This window comes from Sceloporus undulatus, chromosome 1 (assembly GCF_019175285.1).
Source record: "Sceloporus undulatus isolate JIND9_A2432 ecotype Alabama chromosome 1, SceUnd_v1.1, whole genome shotgun sequence".
NCBI classification, from domain to species: Eukaryota; Metazoa; Chordata; class Lepidosauria; order Squamata; family Phrynosomatidae; genus Sceloporus; species Sceloporus undulatus.
This window is the reverse complement of record NC_056522.1, coordinates 189,916,909-189,936,227: the sequence shown is the minus strand read 5'-3', so window position 1 is coordinate 189,936,227 and position 19,319 is coordinate 189,916,909. Positions and strand designations below refer to the sequence as shown.

At 41.4% G+C, this 19,319-nt stretch overlaps 1 protein-coding gene across 2 annotated transcripts in view; it reads left to right on the top strand.

The window, feature by feature from the left end:
* The window catches only part of CDK15 (cyclin dependent kinase 15), an 82,702-nt gene that overhangs the window by 24,509 nt on the left and 38,874 nt on the right, over positions 1-19,319 (top strand). For both annotated transcript variants that reach the window (XM_042444064.1, XM_042444060.1), the window contains exon 10: positions 3,134-3,197. In XM_042444064.1, coding sequence (XP_042299998.1) covers positions 3,134-3,197 — 64 coding nt within the window. The remainder of the gene's footprint in view (positions 1-3,133; positions 3,198-19,319) is intronic.

Sequence of the window (19,319 nt, the reverse complement as noted above, 5' to 3'; positions counted from 1 at the left end):
GGGTGTTCCTGGACATATGCAATTGTAATAGTTTACACAAATAAAATATTAACAATTTATAAGGTGCTGTCCTTTTTAAAAAAAATAGTGCACAGGTTGAATCTGTTATTGCTAGAATGGTGCATGTTAACAACATTTAGCTTCTCATTTGTGAGTGCTGAAAAAAATGCAGTTCTTACATAAGTTACTGATATTAACTTTACTATATAAGTAATCTGTGTGAATGACTGTCACAGTGCTCCTATTGCAATACAGAAGAACCATAGAATCATAGAATTGTAGAGTTGGAAGAGACCACAAGGGCCATCCAGTCCAACCCCCTGCCATGCAGGAAATCTCAATCAAAGCATCCCTGACAGATTGCCATCCAGCCTCTGCTTAAAGACCTCCAAAGAAGGAGACTCCACTACACTCCAAGGGAGTGTGTTCCACTGTCGAATAGCCCTTACTGTCAGGAAGTTCCTCCTAATGTTGAGGTGGAATCTCTTTTCCTGCAGTTTGCATCCATTCCTCCGGGTCCTAGTCTCTGGAGCAGCAGAAAACAAGCTTGCTCCCTCCTCAATATGACATCCCTTCAAATATTTAAACAGGGCTATCATATCACTTCTTAGCCTTCTCTTCTCCAGGCTAAACATCCCCAGCTCCCTAAGGCGTTCCTCATAGGACACGGTTTCAAGACCCTTCACCATTTTAGTCGCTCTCCTTTGGACACGCTCCAGTTTCTCAATGTCCTTTTTGAATTGTGGTGCCCAGAACTGGACACAATATTCCAGGTGGGGCCTCACCAAAACAGAATATAGTGGCACTATAACTTCTCTTGATCTAGCCACTATGCTTTTATTGCTGCAGCCTAAAATCGCATTGGCCTTTTTAGCTGCCACATCACACTGTTGACTAATGTTCAACTTGTGGTCTACTTGGACTCCTAGATCCCTTTCACATGTACTTTCATTCAGCCAGGTGTCACCCATCCTATATCTGTTCATTTCATTTTTCCGCCCTAAGTGCAGTAATATTTCTCTATGTTGAATTTCATTTTGTTAGTTTTGGCCCAGCTTTCCAGTCTATTCAGGTCATTTTGAGTTTTGATCCCATCCTCTGGAGTATTACCTATTCCTCCTAATTTGGTGCCATCTGCAGATTTGATGAGTATGCCCCCAATTCTGTCATCCATCTGGTCCTGGAGACTTAAATTCGTTTAGATTAACAAGATATTCCTGTACTATCTCTTTACTTATTCTGTGCTGAAATTCCCCTATCCTGTCCTCTGCTCCATTAACCTCATGTTGAGCACCCTTGGCCTTTTCTGAGAAGACTGAGAGAAAGAAGGTGTTGAGTAATTCTGCCTTTTCTCTGTCTTCTGTTAGCATTTTGCCATCTTCTCCACATAGTGGCCCTACCATTTCCTTCTTCGTCCTTTTGCTGCGGACATATCCAAAAAAGCTCTTTTTATTGTTTTTAACCTCTCTAGCAAGCTTGAGTTCATTCTGTGGTTTAGCTTTTCTGACTTTACCCCTACACATGCCTGCTATTTCTTTGAATTACTTTTTTGTGATTTCCCCCTTTTTCCATTTCTTATACATGTTCCATTTCAAACTTAGCTCAGTTGAAAGTTCCTTAGTCATCCATCCTGGTTTCTTGAGACACCTCCCATTTTTCTTTCTCACTTGAACTGTTTGAAATTGTGCCGTCCCAATGTTTTGTTATAAAAGTCCTACAATTTCGTACACTGGTCATATTGGGTAGAAAGCTGATGGGAATTGTAAGGTAAAGGTTACTTGCCCTATTGGGTTGTGCCCCACAAGTTTAGAAGTGATCAGTGATACAAGCATCTTTCTCATGTCTATACAAATGTCTGATTGTTTTCAAGGAGTATTTTAAGTTTCTATTATATTCTTTACTTTACAGAATGAGTGATCCACTGTTCTGCAACAAACTTCACCCCTGAGTTAGAAAGTTTTGCATGATATTGTTGAGTGGATAAGAAGAACTTGCTCCATTGAAAAAATCTGCCTCATCCTCAACTCTTTCTCTTGATTTTTCTTTTTATAACAAGCTGGCAGCAGGGAAGTGGCGATGTAAACAAGTTTGTTGCTGTGTGCTTTCAAGTTGATCTCGACTTACAGAGAGCCTTTCACAGGGTTTTCTTGGCAAGATTTATTCAGAGGGGGTTTGCCTTTGCTTCCTTTGAGACTGAGAGAATGTCACTTGCCCAAGGTCACCCAGTGGGTTTCCGTGACCGAACAGGGATTTGAACCCTTGTCTCCAGAGTTGTAGTGCAATGCTCAGACCACTACGCCACCCTCACTCTCTCATAAACAAGTTTAACCCCTGTTTATGTCAACTGGAATTGCCCCACAACATTTCTTTTAAATTGGGGGGGGGGGAGGGAGGTTTCACCAAAAAGGAGGGAGAGGGAAAGCATGTCTATTTTTGTGCACTTTTCATTACAAAATATACAAAGCTGAAAGAAGTGATAAGATATATATGAATAATTATTATCACATTCAGAGTTTGTTAGCATACTTTTAAAAGAGAATTGTGTAATTGCCAAGACAAACAGTACACAAAAGTATTTGGTCTTGTATCTTTCATTCAGCTAGGTACCAGAGGTTGCTTGTGGGTATCTCATCTTTATTCACATGGATTTATTTCCTTGAGGACAGAGTGTTAGGGAAGACTCAGACCATCTAATCAAGACAGAGTGTTCTTGAGGCCCAGTCTGTCTTTGAATTGAGCCCTGAATTGTTTTTGAACACCTGTCAGAAGATCCATTTACTATCTATTCCCTTTCATCTCAGAACAGCAGGGGTCTCTCTCACAGCCACAGTGTACAACTTCTGAATGCCTATCATTTGAGCAAGCTACTGTCAAAAGTCACTCATCAGTGCAGTCTTGGTTTCTAGGGCAGCAACATAGGTGTAAATAAGCCTGTGCAGTGATTTTGACAACAGCTGTTACATTGGAAATGGCAGTTGCTTGTGCAGGCACTCAAACACATTTGTGTGCCCACCTCTCCTGGCAAGAAAACATTTCTGGGTCCCTTTTCATGAACGTAATGGAGACTAGTATGTGATTTGCTGCATAAATGGGTTAAGAAGAGGCATTAAATTATGTCTTTTTCTTTATACAGGTACTGGGAGTCCCTACAGAGGAAACATGGCCAGGAGTTTCCACACTTCAGCATTATAAACCAGGTATGATGTTTTTGGCTGCTTCTTCAAATAGTGTACATACTAGAAACGTTCCTTGGGGTTGCTCTTCATATACTTAAAATTCATAGCTGTATCCTAACATTAACAAGAACTTTGACAGAACTTTGAGGTCAAAAACTGCCATCTGGAAAGCAGTTCAATACTGTGAAAGAGCAGGATAAGGACTGTAGAACATTATAATAATAATAATAAGTTTTATTTATAGACCGCTATTCCGCATTGATCATAGCGGTGTACAAGTAAATATTATGGATATTTAGAAGGCTGCTGGTGGCCTAAGACTTCAACAGCAACTGATTGCTGAATCTTTTCTCAGGAAATCTCCTTCAAGCCATTCTATCCTTCTCCCCATTCCTGTGTCATTTCTACTCCACTTAGATTCCTGGCTTTCTCTTCTAGTAAAAAACTAGCTATGTAGATGGTGTGGATGGGAGAAGGTTTCTGGGACCAAAGTATTCTCTTCTTAGACAAATTACTCTTGGCTACAGATGGGCTGCACCTTACAAAATCTGGGAATAAGGTCTTTGGTAGCAGCATGGTAAGTTTGATCAGTAGTGCTTTAAACTGAATCATGGGATTGTTGGAGATGATAGCTCAAACATCAGTCCAAAGGCAAGCTCTAAACATAAGGATGTGAATTCTAGAAGAGACGCTGAGGGAGCAAATGAGATCCACAGGTGAAGAAATGACAGTAAATTAATAGGTAAGAACAATTAAAGCTTCAAATGTCTATATAGCAGTACACAGAGTTTGGGAAATAAACAAGATGAAAATCCTAGTAAAGGTGGTAAATATGTTTATAGGCATAATGGAGACCTGGTGGAATAACTCTCATGAAGTAGGGTAGAATCTATTTTTTAAAAAATTGATGTGGCAGAAAAGGAAAGGAAGTAGCATTATATGCCAAAGACAAATTCAGTTGTACAAAAATCCATGAGAATGATCAGAATGGACCAGTTGAGAGCAGTTGGATACAATAAATAGAGAAATAAATAAATGTAACATTGTGGTAGGAGTTACTACAGGCCACCAAACCAAGAAGAGGTAGTGGATGATGCTTTTCAGAAACAAACTTCTGAAATCGCAAAGATACAAGAATTAGTAGTTATAGGGAATTCAGTTACCCTTATATCTGCTGGGAGGCTAAGGGCTGAAACAGACGGCCCATTAAAGCCACCTTCTGAGCATCTTGGGAGTGTAGCATTAACACACTGCACACTCTGAAGCTGCCTGGCTGCCCAGATGTGGGCGGCTTCAAGACGCTCCAGCGACATGGCATTTACATGATGCATGCTGCTGGAATATCTTGAAGCCACCCTGGGGCTGTGGTGGGGCTGCCTTTTCCCAACCCAAACAGGAGCCCAAATGTGTTTGTCACAGATCCAATGCATCTTCGGCGGGTGGCAGCTTCAAGCCACTCCTTTCTGGCCATCTGTTTTGGTCTAATCTCCTCTGAGCATAGGCTCTCCAACATATTCCTGATGTGCCTTGCAGATAATTTCTTCTTTTAAAAGGTAGAGGAAGGAACAAGGGGATCAGCAATCCTGGACTTGTTCTTAACCTGTAGGGAGGAGTTGGTCACTGGAATCAAAGCAGTTCAGAGGAAGTGGCCAAGCAGTGTTAAAATTTGCAGTTATGAGACATGGCAAAGAAGATTATAGTCAAACATGGATCTTGGATTTCTGGAAAGCTAATTTTAACAAATTGAGAGAATTACTGGGTGGAACCCCATGGCGCAGTGGTGGCGCAGTGGTTAAATGCCTGTACTGCAGCCATTCACTCAAGACCACAAGGTTGCGAGTTCAAGACCAGCAAAAGGGCCCAAGCTCGACTCAGGCTTGCATCCTTCCGAGGTCGCTAAAATGAGTACCCAGAATGTTGGGGGCAAATTAGCTTACTTGCTAATTAGCTTACTTGCTGTTCACCGCTATGATCTTTGGAATAGCGGTATATAAATAAAACAAATTATTATTATTATTATTATGGCTAGACATGCTAAAGGAAAAATATACCCAGCATGGGTGGGAGTTCTTAAACAATAAGTTGCAAAAAGTACGATCACAAACACTCCCAGGGAAGAAGGAAAATGGGAAACATCTGAAAAAGCCAATGTGGCTGCACAGCAATTCAAGGAATAAGTGAAAAGAAAAAGAAATGAAAATAACAAGGGTTGGATGGCATCCAAGAGATCTGGATGGTTTCTTTCAACTCTATGTTGAATGGAAAGAAAGACAAATCAAGAAAGAGTACAGATGTGTATTCCAAGCTTGCAGGCATAGTGTTGTTGTCTGTCTTTAGCTCATTTCTGACTTATGGCAAGCCTTTGCCTCCCTCTCAGGCTGAAAGAGTGTGACTTGCCCAAGGCAACCCAGTGGCTTTACATGACTGAGCTGAGATTTGAACCCTGTTCTCCAGAGTCATAGTCCAGTGCTCAAACCACTACACCACACTGGCTTCTGGGCATAATATAAGGAAAGCGAGAGCTCAAAATGAGCTAAGACTGGCTAGACAAGCAAAAATGTTTTTTCAGATACATTTGAGTTTGAGAATGACCAAGCAAGTTGAGCAAGGATGGTAAAATGCTAACAGATTCAATTGTCTTTTCTTTCCTAAGCCCACTGTTTTGTTTGATTCCCTTTGGGCTTCTCTCCAACTTATTCTCTCTCTTTCCTTTGTCGAAATCTTCCATTTGTCCTTTCCAAAGCACATCTTGCATCTTGTGCCCCCTTCCTTGAGTGTCCTTCCCTGAGGCCTTTTCTTCCACCCCCGCTGGCTTCCTGCATCCTCTCGCTGCTTGCTGTAGCCTTCAACAACCTCCACTGTGAGCTAAATGTACCCAGTTTCACTTCTTCTGCTCTTTAGCTACCATTCCTTTTTCCTCTCAGAACGACAGTCTTCCTGTGCATTACCACATGGTGGTAGTGTGCGATTGCCCAGGTCAGGGCAGTAGAAAGAGGAACATTACCATGCTGGGTCCATTTTCTACCCTTTCAATCAGCCGCACGGCTCTTGTGCTTAAATGCTGCCACAACCACAAAATCTTTACCAGTAGAGTGAACAAGAAGTAACAGGTGGACAGAACAAACTGAAGAGCAGTGTAATCTCAACAGCATAGCACAAACCTGGTCTTTAGTGTGTGAGAGAGAGTGCACAAGGCATATCTCTTTATTTTATAGTGCCAGCCAACCCTGTTTTACACTGACAATGGGTTATGTGGTTTTTGGAGAGGAGTCATGAGGTTCCTAAAATCTTCTACCAGTGATTTTAATGTGGGCAAGGTGATGAAGTTTGTATATGTATGTGTGTGTGTTTATGGAGAGATTGAGAGAGAGAGAGAGAGCACAGCCGCACATGTGATTTATAAAGCACGTTTCTTTTATTCCCATGCAGACTGGGTGAGAATTCTGTGTCCTGAACTTCAAAGGGCCAGTTGTCTCTTATTTTGATGTGGGCAGATTGAGAAGTACGCTTTGAAAAGCAGCCTTTCTTTCCCCTTTCCTTTCCATTCCTTTCCTCCCCCCTTTTTTTTGTTTAATGTTTTCTCAGGGGATATCTTTCAGAGCAGTATACCCAAGTGTCAGAGAGGTTGGGGTGGGAAAATGATCAACACCAATCCTCAACCTCTCAGCAGGATCATTCTCTACAAAAAAAATATAAAAGTGAAATATTAAAAACCCTGAAACGTGAAATTCCTCCACCTGCTTATTAGCCGGTGTGTCTTGCTTGCACTTGGAGAGGAGGCAAGATCTGTCTGAAAACCAGGAGAAGCTAGAAGAGCGTGGGAGTGGGGGTGGGAGTGGGGAATGCTTTCAGCCCAAGGTTTACAGGTTTAGTAGAGCATAGTAACATCTCTTCAAAGAAGTGGGTGTTGCTCTGTGACTTGCTCCAAACTGCCCTCTTTTGGCTTCAATGCTTGAAAACTAAACGTCTCTTATTTTCACATGTTGGTCATGATTGGCCAAACAATAACCTGAACTTGCTTTGGAAAGGGAAGGAATCTTTCACACAATTAGCAGAGACTCATTAATCAAACTGGCGTGAAATGGGAATGTGCCGCCTCATTCTGCAGATAGAGGGGTGTCTATGCTAACCCGTTGTAGCGGCTGTGGGAGGATGCGGCAGGCTTGTTGTAGTAAATGAACTTGCTGTTAGAGGTACGTATGCTCTATACGCTCTAAAACCAAAATGGGGCAGTGAAGTGGTGATAGAGAGAACATTGCCTGCAATAAATTCAATTCCTTTTCTTCCCAACCTCCTTTTGTGTAGCCCAAAAGGTATGTTTAGAAAAGAGAGAAGGGTTTCTTCTATTCATTACTTCTCAGAAAGGGGCATTGGTTGGTGCTACAACAGGACAATGATCAGACTCTAATGAAACATTTAAATCAAATAGTTTTTAAAATATCACACACTGTAAGGCTGAAGAAGAATATTGTTTCTGTTTGCTAATGGTGTTACAAGCACTATCCAGTAGGTATTCATAACACTTCCATAATCACTTTCCATGCAATTCCATGGCTTTTTTTTTTGTAAAAAAAAAAAAGAGGCATATCTCACTTAGCTCTTTAAACTGATTCTCTGGAATGTCCTCGTACATGCATCCAGTTTGCTGCCACTTGTTGTCTCCCATTAGTTGGCCTGAGCAGTTAAGCAAACCAGAAATGGGTTGGATCCTGGGTTGGTGCTCTCTTAACAGGGTCATTGTTTGTAGGGATCTTATAGCACCTTTGCGACTAACTGAAAGAAAGAAGTTGGTAGCATGTGCTTTCCTAGACTTGAGCCAACTTCCTCAGATGCATGCATGCATCCCCATACAAACCTGCTAGAGTCCTAAGATCTTCAGGAGAGGGCTTTCTCTCAGTCCCACCACAATCCCAGGCTCACCTGGTGAGGGCATGAGAGAGAGCCTTCTTGGTGTCCTGCTACCCTCTGGAATGTTCTTCCACAGGAAGCAAGGCTGACTCCCTCCCTGCTTGCCTTCTGTCGGCAAGCAAAAATGATCTTATTCAGGCAGACATTTAATGTGTAATCATGAGATGACTTTTATATGTTTGCTATATAGGGTGGGTATCATGGTTTTATTGTGGTTTTAATGTTTGTAATTTTATATTGTTTTTATGTGATGTTTTAATTGTTTCATTGCAATAAGTTTTTTAAAAGTTTTACTTGTGAGCCACCTTGGGTCTCTTTCTGGGAGTAGGATGGCACAGAAATTAAATAAATAAATGAATAAGTCTAGGAAAGCTTTTGCTACCAACTTCTTCTTTAAGTTAGTCTCAAGGGTGCTACAAGATCCCTTTGCATACTGATTTCCCAAACCTAACATGTCTATAGGTAGCTGAATTGTTGTTTGTTGTTGTGTGCCTTCAAATCATTGCCAACTTATTACTACCCTAACACAACCCAATCATGGGGTTTTCTTGGCAAGATTTGTTCAGAGGGGATTTGCTTTTGTCTTCCTCTGAGGCTGACAATACACTAACCAAGGAAACCTGGGTAGTGAGGAAAAACAGGAAATTAATGGGAAAATAAGTTAAAGTTGGCAGTGGTGTTACTAGGGGGTGTGCAGTGGTGCACACTGGAACAGGTGATACCACCAGAGAGGATGATACCATCACTGAAATGACTGTCTATAAAACAGCTTCCCTCTCCTCCATGCTCCCTCCCTTGCACTCAGTATTAGCAGGTGATCGGCTCAAAAGGATCAATGAAAGAAGTGCTTCAATTCTTCCCACCCATCCCTTTCTCCAAGCTGAGACCTTTCTGCCTGTTGCGCTCACTGCTTTCCTTCACTGCTGGAATGAGCTGGGGCTCTGGGTGCACTGTGCTATTTGTCCAGCCCAATGCTAAGCAGAACCTTTGCTGGAGCTGGGCTGTTCTCCAACAACTGCAGCCAGCAATAGCAGCAGCAGCTACTGCAGTGGGCAGCCACTTCCTTGACCAATAGAGAGAAAGGAGATACTGGTGAGTACCATCACCACCATGTCCTCTCTGGCTGGCCTGTCTCTGACTCTCTTCTTTCCTGTGTAAAGCCTGGTGACCACACTGCTGCTGCCATTTCTTTCTCGGTGTGGGGAGGTAGCTGGAGTCCTAAAATGAAGTTGTAAGAACATGCCCCCCCAACATTTTTACATAAGCTGGCATCCTTTTCTTTTATGGAGCCGTAGGGTTAAAATATGTTGATGTATAAGCTACTTCTGTGGAGACTGCTCTCCTGCCTTAATCAAGAATATTTGACATGTTACCTTCAAATACACAATGCACCGTATCTTTTCACATTTAAGTGTCATATATATTTTGTCTCCCTTCATTGCCTCATGACTTGCTTTGTAATAGTGCCATTTTCAGACTGTAAGAAAATCAGTACTATTTTAGCAACTTTGTAAGAGCCATTTCCCATGGGAGATCAAGCAGGTTGTTTCAACTGTCAGAGAAAAATATGAATTGGTTATGCATGCACTCACTATCAGCTTGTACACATGATGAGAAAAACATTTTTAAATTTAAAATATCCAGTTGGAAGCTACACAGTAATGAACAGTTTGCAGCTGGAGTACAGCCAACACAGCTGATTCAGAATCAGCAACTTAATATACACTCATAGTCTTTCTTAAAGCTTAGAGTTTGCACTGCAGTTATCAGATTTATGTCGCAGTCATAAGAGCTTCAGAAATTGCCTTATAATCTTATGAATTAGGAATTTAAGAAAAAAGCACATACTATTGGGACACAAAACTGGCCAGAAGCACCCTGGAATCCAAGGGTTCCATCCAAGAGTGACTGGCTTCACCCTCACAGGTGTGCACCAGAAAGTTGGGAGGATAGTCATAACCACTACACAATCTGCATGTACTACTAGATGTCACGCCAACTATAAACTGAGAGTGCCCCCAGGTGCTTTTAGAGCAGGGGTAGGCAACCTGCGGCCCGCGGGCCGGATGTGGCCTGGCGAGGCCTTGGGACCGGCCCCAGCCCGGTCCTGCCGCCGATTGCCGCCGGGGCCTTTGGCGTCTCGCACGAGGGGCATGGTGGGGCAATTGTCTATAGAAGCCTCAGAAACATGCATTTATCTTAACATTTTTTAAAAAATCAGCAAATTTTTTCACATGTCCTCCATTTTTTGTTTTAAAAGTGCCCTCCATTTGAAAATTTTGTCCTACATTTGTCCTTGTTTATTTATTTATTTAATTTTTTTTAAAAAAAAAAATTAATTATTTATTTTTTGGCTTCGGCCCCCCAGTTGTCTGAGGGACAGCAACCCGGCCCCCGGCTCAAAAGGGTTGCCTACCCCTGTTTTAGAGTGTTATCCTACCTTAAACATAAAGCTTTATAGTAGGCCCAAATGAAACAATTTTCTATTTGTTACATTCCCATGTTTTCCTATTATTTCCATCTTTCTTCTTGTCACAGGCACACGAACCTATTCAAGAGGAAAAAATGAAATAGTTTCATAACATCTTTGGATCAGTAGTGCTAGCATGTTCATCTGGTGGTACCTTTCCCTTCGTGATTGGGAAAGCTAAGTTAGAACTGTGAAGTCGAAGGCTTTCATGGCCGGCATCCATAGTTTTTTGTGGGTTTTTCGAGCTATGTAGCCATGTTCTAGCAGAGTTTCTTCCTGACATTTCGCCAGCATCTGTGGCTGGCATCTTCTGAACATCTTCTGAATACGTCCTCTGGAGTATTAGCTATTCCTCCTAATTTGGTGTCATCTGCAAATTTGATAAGTATGCTCCTAATTCTGTCATCCAGGTCATTGATAAAGATGTTGAATAACACTGGGCCCAGGACAGAGCCCTGTGGGACCCAACTATTCACTTCTTTCCAGGATGAATGTATTTATTTAACATGGGTTAGTGTTTTAATACAGGCTTAACAGCATCAAGGCTGAATTGACCCGGATTAGAACAGTACAACCATAAACAGAGATTTTCAGATTTGCTGCCCTGAAATGTATTTATTGAAATATAACACCAAAGTTTGGACCAGAAAAATCATAGAAATCAGCATAATGTCACATTTGCAAAGCCTGCTAGGTTTCCATTTTCCTTTGGAATTGAGGTCAAACATTTTTAATTTTCCTATGGAAAAATATCATATCCTGTAGTTTATATGCACAAATCTAATTTTTTTCCAGGTTCTCCTTATGGTACAAACAGTAACTAAAATATCGTAACTGAGATTAATTTCAGACATTGGAGGAAAACATAAGTGTAGGAATACAGGGAGAACTTATTATTGCCCTAGGCATTCTGAGTAATATCACTCTTCTTGATGGACAATTTGGATTCAGACCTTTCAAAGGAAAACCAAAATTATCTTCTGCAGTATTTTCATGTGTATTTCAATGTGGTGTGGGAGACAATTTTGGTTTCTTTTTATGGCGCAAAATCCAAGTGGCTCCCAGGGGCGAGTGAGAATATTCAAAATATGTTGCAAAATACATTGGGCAGTAAAATATCTCCTGTTCACATAGCAAAATCATGGTAGCTGGTGAAATGAAGCCACACAGAGCCAGCTTCAGTTGAGAAATCATTTGTTTGAGGTAGTTTGGCATGCAGCCCTGATTATTTTTTAATAGCCTTGCAACAGCATGGTGAAAAGCACAGGTAATGAGCCACAGATGACTTTAAAGCAAATGACTTATACATAAGGTTGATTGTATGTGAGAGTCTAGACCAAAACTCCCTTTTCCTAACATTTATCACAGAGATGGAGAGCCACAGTTTACTTACCCTTGAATTATTGACAGGCTTCCCCTAGGAAACTAGTTGTTTGGGAACAGAATACTGGACTAAGTAGGCTCTTTAAAGCCAGAGTAGATAAGCCCTGGAGTCTGCCAGGTCTGCATGTTTTCAGATCTGATACCTATAAAAACACAAGCAATAGTTTTGCTTGTGCTTATTCATTTGTTTGGGTGAACTTATTTTGCTGCTCTACAAAGCAGTCCTGAACTGTTAATGCCATTTTTTTCAAAGCTCTCGTGCTGGGTAAGCTTAAATTCTTGCATTAATATACTGCTGTGTTTGTTTCACCATGCAGAAAAGTAAGACATTTAAATCCCCTCTCAATTCCACTCATGTTCCCAAAGGCTAGTGTCTTGATCTTTTCCTGGATATATTAGAAGCAAACAAGTTAGAATTCAGATACCTGGGGTCAAGGATAGGAAAGGATTACAGAGAACAGGACATGGAACTAATTGCTGTTCCAGCAAAAATTAAATTACCTCCTGCTGTGTTGAGGGTATCGGTTGTTTGGTTTAAAACAAGTATCACTTCCAAACAAGTGATCCAGCGCAGTGAATTGATGTGGCTGCAAAGGCTCCCCAACTTGCAAATGCTGCTTTATCCATTTTAATGGATGTGCACCATGACTCTTGGATACCTGTGTCTGTTAAAGTGAGTCGTTTAGTTTTCATAATATAATAGAATCATAAAATGGGAAGATACCACAAGAGCCATTCAGTCCAACACCTTGCCATGCTGTTGTTGCTGTTGTGTACCTTCAAGTTATTTCCTACTTATGGCAACCCTAAGGCAAACCTATCGTGGGGTTTTCTTGGCAAGATTTGTTCAGAGGGTTTGCCCAGAGGGCGGGTGTCACCCAGTAGGATGGTACACCTGGAGGGATTGGCATGGCTACTGGGCAGGTGAGAACGGGCACTTTCCCACTTGCCCAGCAGCTACATCAGACCCAAAACGGCCCTCTGGATGCTGCCACATCGCCCCTCTCAGTAGTATGGCTGCTGGGGGCAGTGGTGCTTTCAGAGTTGAATGTGGTAGCAGCCACAGAAGACTCTGGAGGCTAGGGAAGTGGCGGTCTGGCCAGGTGGGAGGGGGGGCAAGGCAGTCCCCCCTGCACTGGGTGACACCAACCCTAGTGACACCACTGGGTTTGCCATTGCTTTCTCTTGAGTCTGAGAGCATGCAACTTGCCAAGGTCACTCACTGGGTTTCATGACTGAGCAAGGAATTGAACCCTGGTCTCTAGAGTCATAATTCAACACTCAAACCATTACCCTATGCTGGCACTCTCCAATTCTGCCCTGCAGGAATACACAATCAAAACACTGTCGACAGATGGCCATCCAGCCTCAAAAATGTCCAAACAAGAAGACTCCACCACACTCTGAGGCAGAGTATACTACTCTCAAACAGCTCTCATCATCAAAAAGTTTTTAATGTTTAGGTGGAATCTCTTTCCTGTAGTTTGAATTCATTGCTCTGCGTCCTAGTCTCTGGAGCAGCAGAAAACAAGCCTGCTCCTTCTTCCATATGTTGTTGTATGCCTTCATGTCATTTCTGATTTATGGCAACCCTAAGGCAAACCTATCATGAGTTTTCTGGGGCTTGAGAGTGTGTGACTTGCCCAAGGGTACCCAGCAGGTTTTCATCGCTTAGTGGGGATTCAAACCCTGGTCTCCGGAGTTGTTGTCCAACACTCAAACAACCACAGCATGCAGGCTTCTATCATGTCACCTTGTAGCCCTTTTTTTCCATAGACTTAAAAATACCCAGCTCCCTAAGATGCTTCTTAGAAACCATGGTTCCTAGACCATTCACCATTTGGTCACCTTCCTCTGAATGCATTCCAGCTTTTCCACTTCCTTTTTGAATTTTGATGCTCAAAACTGGACACAGTATTTAAGGTGAGATCAGACCAAAGCAAAATGAAGTAGCAATATTACTTCTGTTGATGCAGCCTAGAATCAATTGACTTTTCTAGCAGTTGCATTACACTGCTGACTTATGTTCAGCTTTTGGTCCACTAAGATGCCTAGATCCCTCTCACATGCACTGCTGACAAGCCAAGTGTCACCCATCCTATATTTAGAATCGTAGACTCACAGAGTGATTTGTTCATTTCATTTTTACTGCCAAAGTGTTGTATCCTACATTTCTCCCTGTTGAAATTCATTTTGTTAGTTTTGCCCCAGCTTTGTAATCTGTTAAGGTCATTTTGAAATCTGATTTTGTCCTCTGGGGTATTGAGTACCCCTCCTAATTTGGTGTCATCTGCAAATTGATAGGCATATCCTCTTTTTTTTATCATTCAATCAATTGATAAAGATGTTAAATAACATTGGGCCCAGAACAGGACTAGTGACATCCCACTAGTTACTTCTCTTCGGGTGAAGAGGCACTATTGATGAGTACTTTTTGGGTTCAGATGGTTAACCAATTACAAATGCACCTAACAGCAGGAGCATTGTCTTACTAGCTGTTCTGTAAGAATATCATGAGGAACTTGGTCAAATTACTGAAATTAAGATATGCTATATCCACATCATTTTCTTCATTTACCAAGCTTGTAACGCCATAAAAAGAGGAAGAGATTATTGTTCTGGCATGATATGTTTTTGAGAAACCTATGCTTTTAGTGACCACTGCCTTTCTTTCTAACTGCTTAGAGACTCTTTGTTTCATTATCTGCTCAAGAATCTTTCCTGGCATTGATGTCAGGCTGACTGGATGTTAATTATTTTGTCTTTTTTTAAGATGGGGACAACATTTGCCCTCCTCCAGTCCACTGGAAGCTCTCCTGTTCTCCAGGAATTCTCAAAGATTATTACCAATGGTTCTGAGATTATTTCTGCCATTTCTTTTAATACCCTTGGATGTAGTTCATCTAGCCCTGGAGACTTGAATTAATTTAGAGTTGCTAGGCTGAGCCTTATCCAAGTACACAACCAAGATAATATGATTACTATAGTCTGAATGCTGTACACTCGTTTTCAAACTGTGTGCAGACGAACTTGGGTGTTACTAAATGAGAACTGAACATGAAGAAACAGAATGGTTCCCAATTGGCAAGGGGGTCAGACAAGGCTGCATTCTATCATCCTATCTATTCAGCTTGTATGCAAAAAATATCATATGCAGAGCAGGTTTGGACACAGAGGAAGGAGGAATGAAGATCAGAGGAAGGAATATCAATAATCTAAAATATGCAGATGACATGTTACTAGCAGAAGACATAAAAGTTTGATACACTTACTAAAGAAAGTAAGAGAAGAAGTGCTGAGGTGGGTTTGTTGTTGAACATAAAGATTACAAAAATAACCACCAAGGAGGAGCTACAGAAATTCAAAATAGATGACGAGGAAATTGAAATAGCTAAAGATTTCCCATACTTTGGATCACACACTGATCAGAATGGAGATTTCAGTCAAGAGATCAGAAGAAGACAAGGGATAGGAAGAGCAGCTATGAAAGAACTAGACAAGATCCTAAAGAGTTCCCAAAGTTAGGATCATCCAAGCCATTGTATTTCCATCACCATAGATGAATGAGAAAGCTGGACAGAGAAGAAAGCTGACAGAAACAAAATCAAACTTTTTTGACATGTGGTGCTGGACAAGAGTGCTGAGAATAATGTGGACAGCCAAAAAGTCAAACAGGTGGATCTTAGAACAGATCAGCCCTGAGCTCTCCCTGGAAGCCAAGACAACTAAATTAAGGTTGTCATATTTCAGCCATGAGAAGAGATGACACACTGAAAAAGATAATAATGCTGGAAAAGGTGGAGGGCAGTAGGAAGGAAGGAAGACCACATACCAGATGGATAGATGCAACCAAGGAGGCCACAGCCATGAGCAGAGGAGTTAAGGATGGGGGGGAATTGGAGGCGTTTCATACATAAGGTTACTCTGAATCGATGCCAACTTTAGGGCAGTTAACAACAAAATTAGATTACTAGTGGCACAACAACTTTCCACTAGGAAATCTTCCCAACAATATATGGTATGTCTTTATGTATGGTTGTGAAAGCTGGACAGTGAAGAAGGCTGACAGAAAAGAAGAATCAACACATTTCGGATGTGGTGCTGGAGATGAGTTCTGAGAATATCGTGAACTGCTAAAAAGTTCAATAGATGGGCCCTGGAGAAGATCAGGCCCAAAATCTCCCTGGAAGCAAAGATGACTAAACGGGTTGTATTTTCATATCCTGAGGAGAAAGGACTCACTAAAAAACTAATGCCTGATAATGCTTGGTAAAGTGGAGGTCAATAGGAAAAGTGGAAGACCACATTTCAGATGGATAGACTCAATCAGAGAAGCTAAGACCCGAGTCTTCAGGAGCAGAGGAGGGCAGTTGAGGAAAGGGTGACTTGGAGGTCTCTCAGACATAGGGCTGCCATGAGTCGAGGTCCACTGGAAGGCAAATGACAACAGCAAAATGTATAGCTCCAGGAGTTTGTTGATGTGCTCCTTGGTGGGGAAAAGGAAGGAGGCATTCCATTAATTTGGGGAGGGGTAAAAGTGAGGTTCCTAAGAGGCCTTCTAGGGAAATGGAAACTGATGGCTGGGGAAGAGGCACCCTCCCTCAATCCCTCCTCCCATGTGCTCCTTCCCAGTGCCCCAGTAGGGATCTGTAGTAGTAGGGGTAGGCAACCTGCGGCCCAGCAAGGCCTTGGGACCGGCCCCAGCCTGGTCCTGCCACCGTTTGCCACCGGGGCCTTTGGGGGGCAATTGTCTATAGAAGCCTCAGAAACATGCATTTATATTAACATTTTTTAAAAAATCAGCCATTTTTTTTTTGCGTGTCCTCCATTTTTTTTTTAAAAAAGTGTCTTCCATTTGAAAATTTTGTCCTTCATTTGTCCTGGTTTATTTATATATTTAATTTTTTAAAAAAATTATTTAATTATTTATTTTTTGGCTTCGGCCCCCCCAGTTGTCTGAGGGAGAGCAACCCGGCCCCCGGCTCAAAAAGGTTGCCTACCCCTGGTAGTAGCATCCTTCACAGGGACATTCCTGGAAGGGCAAATAATGGCCACCAGATGGCAGCACTGCTACAGAATCAGCAAAAGCAAAAAGGAGAAGCCAGCCAAAAAAAAGGGGGGGTAAGCTGGTTTGGCCTTTAAACCCTGCAAAAAATGCAAGACAAAATTTCTCTCCTCAGAACTTTTAGCTGAGAGCCTTGAATACCTTTTGGAAAGAAATGTTGAAGTCATTGTCACCAACTCCCCCTCCCTCTCTCAACATCAGCCCTCTTAAGAGTCCGGTGCCTTTTCTCTTTTTACCAGTAGAGGGAAGCAAGAAACAGCAAGCACAGTCTTTCCTACACCAGAAAGTGTTTCAGTAGAAATGATGTCTAACATCTTGAATTTGAGTGGTATAATTTTTAATGCTTCCCCACACCCCCATCCCCAGTGTTGATGCATCATTTTAAAAGAGAACGTGTATGGAGCAGAAGGAAAGAGAATCCTGAAAGGAGGGAATCTAAAAGCATTGATACTGAATAGGTTGATCAACAAGAGAAATTGCTATCTACCGCTGCTTGGAGAAAGGCTTATTGACAGAATCATACTGTGTACTGGTAAAACTAGAATGCCTTCTGTCCCTGTAAATTAAAATAATCAGCCATAAGTAGGTTGATTGAATGTGAGAAATTCAGGCTGGGTTTCTAAAGACACAAACCTGGGAGAAAGATCCGTTCATTGCAGTGAAGCCTATCTCTGGATAGACATGCATAAGACTGTGCTGTTAGGTTCAGCACAATCCCTTCCCCTTTCAGTCCCTTTATGGCCTTGGTCAAATCACTGTAGGCTTTACCTACTCACAAGTTTGTTCTCAGGGCAAGAATCAAGGTGATGGCCTAAATCCAGCTGTAGTCCTGGCCAGAGAAATCTTATACTGTAAATAGATGGGATTTACATAGGTTTTGACTTGCCGTTCAGCAATTGAATTGAAAGGTCTACTTTAATTAGGACAAGCAACTGAATTTAGGGCAGTGTGTGTTATCCCGAGACCCTTAGTGTAGGAGAAACATACCAAATTAGAATTTTTTAAAAAGCTTATTATTTATTAACTTGTTAGTCTTTAATGTGTCATGAAACTCTTGGTAGCCTTTGCTATGACAGAGGAACATAGTTACTTCTCTAGAAACAGTATATAAAGAGATAGATTCCCCCCCCCCAAAATGGTCGTAATATAAATATAATTCTATCTTGCTACAGAAAAGAAATAGAAATACAAGTTTTATTATTTATTATAAATATAATTGGATTCTTTTTCCTTTAAATGGGGTCTGACTAGTCCAGTCCATGCAACCCATATTGTTTTAGTAAATCTTTGTGGAGTTTGACATCTAACTTGGAAGGTATTATCTCAGTGGCTGAACATGCATCCAGCTCCTAAGTCAATCCCATGTCAAGACCCTTCCATCAACTTTGGAAGGGTTTGATAAATAAATTAACTTTGTTGTTATTCCATAACTTTGTTGTATCTTTAGGTAACTGCATGATTACTGCCAAACTGCCCTATAATTTGGGATGGTAACCTATATTTAAATAGCTGTCTCTGCACTTTTGAGCATGGTCAAGCTATTTAAATTTTCAACAAAAGAACTTGGAAAGGAGTTTTGAGTTTTTTTCTTCATCTACACGCTGGCTCAGGGTTTCTAGGAGTTGTGGCCCCAAAAAGTTATCCATGCCAAAGAAGCTCTTTTTAATTGTATTTAGGAACCCTAACAGCAGGCTTTAATATATCTAACACATATGGTTAGGGCCTCAGTGCTAACGTGACTATTAAAGCTGTGTGATGCAGCAATATTTTGTTTTTATTTTTTAATGACAAAAACGTCTTCATTTTTATTAGCTTGCTCACGTTAATGCATGCCATAATACTTCAAACGTTTAGTTTAAAAACACACTCATGTATCCTTTATACAGCAGGTATAAAGCCTTCTAAAAGACCCCCCCCCCAAAAAAAAAAAAAGTCCAATATACTCTTGCCAAGTAGATTTTTCCCTGTTAAGTCAGTGAAGGTAGATAGCAGGGAAGATGAAGACACAAGTTTTTGTGCCAAAGTGCCCAAACAGCAGATGAAAGCCCATACAGATGTCCATTCTATCAAACATCCTCGCTAAAAAGTTCACCTGGTGAATGGTAACATTTTGCATACTACTTAACAAGACTAAATAGATAACTAAACTACCCCAAAGAGTTTAGTAATCAGCATGATTTCTGGGAGACTTACATTATTAGATTCAATACACTATTTTTACTTCTAGCCCAAGAACCTTTGAAGATCTCCCCGCCCCATGTACAAACTAAGTTACATACCACTACCTCATTCCAGTGATTATTTACAAATGCCAGAG